The sequence below is a fragment of the Halichoerus grypus genome, chromosome 9, assembly GCF_964656455.1.
Source record: "Halichoerus grypus chromosome 9, mHalGry1.hap1.1, whole genome shotgun sequence".
NCBI classification, from domain to species: Eukaryota; Metazoa; Chordata; class Mammalia; order Carnivora; family Phocidae; genus Halichoerus; species Halichoerus grypus.
Genome location: NC_135720.1, coordinates 135,086,306 through 135,095,518, shown reverse-complemented (window position 1 = coordinate 135,095,518; position 9,213 = coordinate 135,086,306). Strand labels below are relative to the sequence as shown.

The 9,213-nt window shown below is 49.9% G+C and overlaps 1 protein-coding gene across 1 annotated transcript; it reads left to right on the top strand.

Moving 5' to 3' along the window:
* The first annotated feature begins 5,990 nt into the window (after positions 1 to 5,990).
* NHLRC1 (NHL repeat containing E3 ubiquitin protein ligase 1) lies at positions 5,991 to 7,415 on the top strand. The gene has a single exon (XM_036078113.2). It carries the CDS (start codon positions 6,062 to 6,064, stop codon positions 7,247 to 7,249), a length of 1,188 nt encoding a protein of 395 aa, XP_035934006.1. The 5' UTR covers positions 5,991 to 6,061; the 3' UTR covers positions 7,250 to 7,415.
* The last annotated feature ends 1,798 nt before the right edge of the window (positions 7,416 to 9,213 follow it).

The following is a 9,213-nucleotide window of genomic DNA, read 5'->3' as shown; positions in this document are numbered from 1 at the left end:
CCAAATAAAGTTTTCCCATTCTCCACTATAGTGCATACCTGTCATTGTTTCTGTGAATAAGGAAGAGCAATTTAGAAGTGTTCATGCTAACATGTATATATATGTATATGGCACACTTTCTTTGAAGGTTTTTAAAAAAAAAAGTCTTCTGACCTCTTTTAAAAAATAAAAATGGTCTTTCATCCTGACAGCTCTGACTTTCCTCACTTCTTATCTGATGTGCTTTTTTTCTTACCAAGCATTACATTACAAATTCGCCAGAGTGGCTAAGTTGATGGGGACAGGATAGAATTCCATATACGTGCCCTAAAGCTTAAAGTCACTCTGCTGGGTTGCGACAAAGAATCACATCCCAGTTTTGTTCATTGTGTGTCGCTTTAATGCGTGAACTGAAAAGATATCTCTCAAAATCCGTGATCCCTAGCCACTGGGTCTTAACAGAAATTTGTTTCAATATTGGTGTTAACTCTAGGAGCTAGAAGGAAGATAATCAAGGGAAGTATTTAGCAATAAAATAGACAATGAAATAGTAACATTTATATTGAAATAACCATAAAATAATACTTTCTCACTACAAACAAACTCGGGAAGCACAGGAAAGTCTAAAGAAGAAACACACAAGTGGCCAAATCCTGTCACTAGAGAGAATGACTACTAATTCTGTGTTGCGTGTTCCTGTTTGCTCCCACGCTCGCATGTTGCAGACACGTGTATGTTTCTGCAAAGCTGAGATCAATCACGAGACAGTATTTTATCTTTTCTGTCTTTCTTTGGTGTTTCATCAGCCCTTCCCTCATGTCACTAAGGATTCTTTAAAAACAAGATTTTTTAATAGCTGCATCATGTCCTACCATATGGCTGTACCATGATTATCTAATCTTTCCCCTGTGATTAGACCCATTCAGCAAATACAAGTATTCTTGAAAGTCCTGGAGGAAGATGGACGGATAATTAAAGGCAGTCCTGTTCCCAGGAAGCGTAGGCTCTCGGGGCAGAGACTGCACGTGGAACGTTACTCCACTGTGTTGTAGCCTGCATTAGGGGTGCATGCAGGCCCCTCACACCATGAGGGAGGAGGACACTGCTCAGGGAGAGCAGGTGGGGAGAGAAGAGAAGACAATCAAGGATGGCACCCTGAAACACGTTTTTCAAATTGAGAAACATTAAAATGTCCAGATTCCCGTCACCAGCCATACATCCCCAGCTCATTATTCTGCAGGTGCTCAAGACATTGAAGACACCATTCCGCTCTCCACCAAATCCCTCAACCCTGAGAAACCACACACACACACACACACACACACACACACACACACACAGCATGAGTGACAAAGAGAGCTGGTCAGATCGGGTGCTGGAAGACAAGACGGCCCGGGGGAGAGCAAAGCTGCAGACATCACCAGGGCAGGGTCCAAGGACTCACAGGCTGGCCCGAAACTCACACCTGACCAGCGCAAGAGGGATTCGGGTTGGCAAAGGGCATTCTCACTCTTGGGGGCTCACGAGCCCGTCCTGAAGCTCCTGCTGTCTTTGCTCCCCTTTTAAAAGGTTGTGCATCTCCTCCCTGATTGAGATGCTTCTTTTCTATGGGCTTTCCCCTCTTCCTTTCTTTAAAGTCACTGTCAGGGACAGACTGGGATGTAATGGCGTCATTGGAATCATTCTGGGATTCCTTCGAAACTGCAGGAAAGTGGCATATCTTGCCACACTTGCAAAACCAGGGGTCCGCGTGCCTGAGCAAATAACTCCCCCCTCAGATTCCTCAGCCTCACCTTTGCTGTAACCCCCTGAGCTGGGTCTCAGTTTCCCCTCCCCTGCCAGGTGGTACTTTGCACACAGGTCAGCCTCTGACCGCAAGTCCTGTTCTTCAAATCTTTTTGCCCCCACACCCCTCAGCGCTTGTTCTAGGCAGAAGCAGGAAGGCACGGGGAGGCTATTCCAGAACATTCTAAGTGAGGCATGTTGGAGGGAAGCATAGAGGAAATCCACGGAGATCATCATAGGAAGCTCCAAATGTTGGAGCCAGACTCAGGGCATTCCTTTTATTAATCAATGTGTGTATGTATGTATGAGGATTAGACTCGATAAGGTATTTGAGAAACCTATCAGCATTGACTCTAGAGATAAGCAAATGCTTAGCACAGTTCCTGGATAAATGCTACTTCAAAAAAAAAAGTATTTATTTATTTGAGAGAGACAGTGTGAGAGAGAGAACAAGCAAGAGTGGGGAGGAGGGGCAGAGGGAGAGGGAGAAGCAGGCTTCCCGCTGAGCAAGGGCCCTGACGTGGGGCTCGATCCCAGGACCCCGAGATCATGACCTGAGCAGAAGGCAGACGCTTAACGACTGAGCCACTCAGGTGCCCCTAAATGCTACTTTTTACACAATGCTTCCTATAATACTAGACAATCATGAAGGAGAAGGCATAACATCTGGGTTGAATGCTTGTAAGTTGTATCCTTTTAAGTATTCATCCAATCATCCATCTATAAAACGTTTGTTGGGCTTCTCCCGTGTCTTGGGTGTGTGCTAGGCTGGGGACATGGTGTCTCGGAACACCAGATGTGGTTCCTGCTCTCCCAGGACTTTATCTTTTCCAGAGATAAGAGCAAAAGAAAGAGGGGATGAAGATAAAGAGTAATTTTGGGATTGTACAGAAAGGAAAATTGGACTCTATGTTTTGGTAAAACAGGAAAAGGACAGATGGGGAGGGAGGGAATGGCTGGGATAGGTAGACAGGAACCCTGGAATAGTTTGTATTTCTTTCCACAGAGAGGCAGCAAACTATGAAGAAAATGATGTCTAAGGACGCCCGGCTAGAACGTGCAGATCCTCAACGATGAGACTCAAACATACACGTTTTTGTTCGGAAGCCTTGTGTAATCGAGAAAACCTGAACCCCTGATCAAACACCACAAACTTAGATTTCCATACTTTAAATTTAGCACTAGAGTCTTGGTCTGCGTGCGTGCCCCGATGTTTTCCAGAACCACTGTGCTGTCTAACCACCACGTGGCAGAGCAAATACTGCTAACATTCTCAAATATCTCGGATTTATTGACGCTTTTCCTGGTTTGCCTCGCGGACCACCTCCGCCTCTTGGTGCAGTACTACCGGTTACCGGCAGGGAGCAGCAAAGGATAAGAAGAAGCGGGTAGGATTCCCAGGGGGGCCTGAGTCACCCTGAAGGGACCGGTCCGTTGAAGATTGGCCATAGTCAACAATGAGCTGGGGTCTTCGGGTATATCTAAAAACAATGTTAGAGCAGAGACAAGTTAGAAGAAAGTCCCGGCTCAATGAAATCAGCCTGGAAAGCATCTCGGGAAGGCAATTTATTAGAGCACAGACTTTGTCTATCTGTACTGTTCCATGCAATAGCCACCAGCCCACATGTGGAAACTGAGCATTTGAGGTGGGGTCTGCCTGAATTAGGATGTGCTGTGAGTGTAAAATACACCCTAGATTTTACTTAGGACTAAAAAACGGCTGTAAGACTTCATTAATAATTTTTATAGTGATTACATCTCTAAATGATAATATTTGGGGTATTTGGGGGTTAAATAAAATATGCGTCAAATTAATTTCACTAGTTTCTCTTTTACTTTTTAAAAGGTGGTTCCTGGAAATTTTAATATTATAAATGTGGCTCTTGTATTTCTTTCCTTTTTTCAGAGAGAGCGAGAGAGAGAAAACAAGCGCGAGAGAGAAAACAAGCACGAGGGACAGAGGGAGAGAGAGAATCTTAAGGAGGCTGCCCGCCTAGCAGGGACCTGACTCGGGGCTCGATTTCATGATTTCATGACCCTGGGATCATGACCTGAGCCAAAATCAAGAGTTGAACACTTAACCGACTGAGCCACCCGGGTGCCCCTCTTGTATTTCTATTAGACAACACTAGTTCTAAAAATATTCTATTTTTGGTGTCTTGAATGTATTTCTTTTTTTTTTTGGTTTGTTTTTGCTTTTTTTAGTACACTCCACCCCCAACATGGGGCTGGAACTCAGGACTCTGAGATCAAGAGTTGCATGCTCTACCGACTGAGCCAGCCAGGCTCCCCCTGAATGTATATATTTTTTTTATTTATTAAAATATTTTATTTATTTATCAGAGGGAGAGAGAGAGAGAGCAAGAGAGTGCACAAGCAAGGGGAGTGGCAGGCAGAGGTAGAAGCAGACTCCCCACTGAGCAGGGAGCCCGATGTGGAACTTGATCCCAGGATCCTGGAATCATGACCTGAGTTGAAGGCAGACGCTTAACCAACTGAGCCACCCAGGCGCCCCCTGAGTGTATTTGTTCTTAAGTAGGCTTCACTCCCAGATGGAGCCCAATGGGGGGGCTTCAACTCATGACCCCGAGATCAAGACCCAACCTGAGATCAAGAATCAGATGCGTAACTGACTGAGCCACCCAGGCGCCCCTGAATGTTTTTCTTGACTCAAAGATTACTTCAGGAACTAATTTCTATTTGATGTGATTTTAGTTACATTAAAGCTCCCTTCAGGGGCCTAAAAGGGGATACAAATCCCGCTTTCTCAGAAGTCTAGCAAATAAGAGGATGAAGGTCATAATATAATGATTTAAATGAGGGACGTGATCTGGTACGTGGTCTTATAAAAACAATGTCCATGTAAGGCATTATGGGGAGGGATGGGGAAGACTCCTAAAAATGAGAAATTGTAGCATCACAATGGATTCCTGAGAGAGCTCATGTTATCTCCTGTTTGCAGACCTTCAAACACATGGTACATTGTCTCTGTTTTCAGCCTTGACTGAAGCTGGAAGACTTGAGCCTGGTGCTGATTTGAAGGGGTTGTGGGGCAGTGGTTTTCAAACGTGGCTGCCCATTATAATCACCTGGGGAGCTCTAACAAATCCCAGCTGCCGAGACCACACTCTGAACCAATGAAACCTCCAGATGAAACCCAGGTATTCACCATGTGCCAAGTTTACCAAGTTTGAGAACCTCTGGGACAGTTAAGAGGGTGGGCTCTGCAAACAGCCTGGCTTCAAATCCCAGCCCAGTCACTTCCCAGCCAGGTGACCCTGGGCAAGATACTTAGCCTCTGTGAACTCTTAACCTCTCTACTGCAGAAAAGGGGTGAGGAAAATAATAAACCCTTAGAGGATTGTCCCGAGCTTTAAATAAGCTAATCTATGTCAACCACTTAAAAGAAGGCAGGCACGGATTAAGTCCCCTAGCAATTATGGTCACCAGCTTTCTTATTTCATATTCCTCTGGAAGACATTCCCAGCCATCGCTCCGCCATCTGACACTCATTCACCTAGAGGGTTTCTTCTAGTGTCCTGTATCATTGCTTGGTTCATACACGAATTCATTTTTACAAGAATTCACTAAGCGGCTCCTTTACTGCAGGTGTGATGGAAGACAATAGGCACACCTGCCTGACCCCCTCGGTTTTTAACTTCCCTCACTGGTCTGCGTTTCCCAGTGAGATCATAAGCGTCGTGAGCTGTGAGACCACGCTTGGTGCCCAGCGCGCCCTAGCCCCCAGCGCCTGGCACCTGGCGCCCGGCACCCGGCGCCCTAGCCCCCAGCGCCTGGCACCCAGCGCCCGGCACCCAGCCCCCAGCGCCTGGCACCCAGCGCCCTAGCCCCCAGCGCCTGGCACCCAGCGCCCGGCACCCAGCGCCCGGCACCCAGCGCCGCGGATTGGAAACTGCGGGGTACCAGGTGGAAAACTGTTCTAGTTCTTGCTTTGCCACTTACAGCCTGGGTAATCGGGGGCAACCTGCTCGTGCTTCTTCAATAGCTGTGCTTCCTCGCGCGTCAAGTGAGGTGACCCACCCATGGCTGTCGCGAAGGTCACGGGTCTGCCCGCGCGCTGTGGATACAGCCTGTGAGCAAGGGTCTACCCCCAGGCCCTCCGGAGTCAGTGCCGCGCGCGCCCACCAGGGGACAGCAGGCCGCGCCGCCCAGCGGCTGCGCGCGGGCCCCGCGACGTCAGGAGCAGCGCCCCGCCCCGTGACCGTGACCGAGCGCGGCGCCCGGACGCGTCCGGCCCGCGGACCCGCGGCGCAGCGGGGACGCCGGCAGCCGCGCGATGGGGGCCGAGGCGTCGGGGAGCGGGCCGGCGCTGCAGGAGCTCGTGCGCGAGGCCGAGATCAGCCTGCTCGAGTGCAAGGTGTGCTTTGAGAGGTTCGGCCACCGCCAGCAGCGGCGCCCGCGCAACCTGCCCTGCGGCCACGTGGTGTGCCTGGCCTGCGTGGCCGCGCTGGCGCACCCGCGGACGCTGGCCCTCGAGTGCCCCTTCTGCCGCCGAGCCTGCCGGGGCTGCGACACCAGCGACTGCCTGCCGGTGCTTCACCTCCTGGAGCTCCTGGGCTCGGCGCTGCGCCCAGCCCCCGCCGCCCCCCGCGCCGCCCCCTGCGCCCCCGGGGCCCTCACCTGCCACCAAGCTTTCGGAGGCTGGGGGACCCTGGTCAACCCCACGGGGCTGGCGCTGTGTCCCAAGACGGGGCGGGTCGTGGTGGTGCACGACGGCAGGAGGCGGGTCAAGATCTTTGACTCCGGGGGAGGATGTGCTCATCAGTTTGGAGAGAAGGGGGAGGCTGCTCAGGACATTAGGTACCCACTCGATGTCACCGTCACCAACGACTGCCATGTGGTTGTCACCGACGCCGGCGACCGTTCCATCAAAGTGTTTGATTTTTTTGGCCAGATCAAGCTTGTCATTGGAGGCCAGTTCTCCTTACCTTGGGGCGTGGAGACCACCCCGCAGAATGGGGTCGTGGTAACTGATGCGGAGGCAGGGTCGCTGCACCTGCTGGAAGTCGACTTTCCCGAAGGGGTCCTCCAGAGGACGGAAAGGTTGCAAGTTCATCTGTGCAGTCCCCGAGGGGTGGCCGTGTCTTGGCTCACGGGGGCCATTGCGGTCCTAGAGCACCCTCTGGGGCTGGGGACTGGGGCCGGCAGCACCACGGTGAAGGTGTTCAGCCCAAGCATGCAGCTGATCGGCCAGGTGGATAGCTTTGGGCTGAGCCTCTTTTTTCCTTCCAGGATAACTGCCTCAGCCGTGACCTTTGATCACCAGGGCAATGTGATTGTTGCAGATACTTCTAGTCAGGCTGTCCTATGCCTAGGAAAACCTGAGGAATTTCCGGCTCTGAAGCCCATCATCACCCACGGTCTCTCCCATCCTGTAGCACTGGCCTTCACCAAGGAGAATGCTCTTCTTGTGCTGGACAGTGCAGCCCATTCTATAAAAGTCTACAAAGCTGACTGGGGGTAAAGGGGTGCGGTGGGGGTTCTGGGGTCTGCAGTCAAAAGCCCTGGAAGGCCACTAATGAATTGTTTAACCTTGGATCAATTAACCTCCTCTCTCCAACAGGGATAATTATAACTGCCTGGCAAACTTACAGAGCTTGAGGTAATTATTAAAGAATAATAATCTACCATTTATTGAGTATGTGCACCCTGTGCTGAGAAATTTGCCAATATTAGCTCAGTGTATTCTTACACCTGTACCCAGGGAGGTAATGTCTATGATTAATCCCATTTTAGAGATGAGGAAAACAGAGACCCCGAGAGTTCAAGTGACGTTCCCAAGGTCACATTTACTTACTGTGACAGTCACAACGGGAACGCGACTCGGACTCCCCAACCCCTTGCTCTTAAATAAGTTAACAGATGTGAAAAAAACCAACATGTGACTGTATATTGTTACTCGGTGTACTCTGTTTACTGGTAGCTGTTTCTTCTGGTTGGATGGGCAGGGAGAGGAGACTTTAGAGTGTTCAAGAGAAAATCAGGGTTGTGTGATGGGCATGGGCAAGAGTGTCATTCAACTTGCAGCTCCTTCGATGGTGCCTTAGCTGGAGGAACTGTGGGTCCTGAGTTACTTGACTAAGGAAAACAGTTGAACTGCCTGTGGAAAAGGTAAAGGTGTCTGTTAAGACCTGTGTCTCCTCCACCACAGGCACTCAGGAAACGCTAGTTGGATGGTGCAGAAAAGCCTGTGTGGGGATAAGTTCGGAACCGCCGCAGACCACTCCACGCTCACACACCTCGTGCGAGAGGCCTGGAAGGCAGGCCTGTCCCATGTGTGCGTTCCTAGAGAGAGAAGTCCCCACAGTCGGCTCAGGGCAGGATGAGTTTGCCTGCCTCTTCATAACCAGTGGTGACCTGAAGCACTTTTGCGGTGGGCTTTTTCTGTGCCCCATAAATTTATCCCATGGGACACACTGCATTCTCAGTAACCAGTTCCCTTGATGCTAAGCCAGGCCCCTGGGAAACCCGTGAATACTTCTCGAATTGATATAAAGCTCTGACCAAGATAAGGCCTGCTCTTTAACGTTGCAGCCGATTGAGCGAATAGGGGGAAACTTCAGGTGAAGTGGCTGGTTCTCTATAAATGGTGTTCTTAGCGAATGTCAACATCTCCGAGTTTAGGGTTGCTGGAATAGTACCAAACCACGGGCACATCAGAAGCAGGAGCAAAATAAATTTTTTTTCTCAGGGAGAACATAGTGGTTTTGAGAGGTAAGAGTTTGCTTTAGGTAATAGCTGATGTTTTATCAACAATAGGTTTCTATTGTACAAACAGGTTTGATAGATATAACGGACGCACTGGAGATAGCCCCCAAATTAGGAGTAAGCTGTGTTCCAGAAGGTTAAGTTTGTCCTTTGGAGCTAAAAGAGAGACCGTGGTCTCTGCCGGGCCCCAAAAACCCGTTGTGCTTTCACTGCTTCCCTCATGTCACGCTTGGATTGCAGGGACCCGGGACCACCACTTGTAAATGCATTCCAAATAGGGATTCTGGGGACAACTTCGTTCCCCCCACCCTTAGAAGCCATCCTTAGGTCAGTGACCTCACAGGTATTCTCATCTGTGTAGCAAGAAAAGGTGCCTCAGGCAGAGATGTAGGTTCAGACTTGGTCATTTGCAGGTGGGACAGCTGTGACCTTTAGAAAGTTTTCCTCAGGAACAACGACATTTTAATGGCCTCAGGGTCAGCCAATTCAAGGGACTGTCTCCTATTTGCAGTTATCAATGGCATCATCTTTGACTAGAGAGCTGGGCTTAGGTCTTTTTAAGACAGCACTGGTAGGACAGGAAGAGAACATGCAGCGCGTGTGGGGGTATGCGGCCCAGGTGTGACTTGTTACCGTGTCCTTACCCAACCAAAAAGATGGGGTGTTGTGAGTCCTTGAGAGGATGTGAGAGCGAATCAGAGAGATGAGAGTGAGTGACCT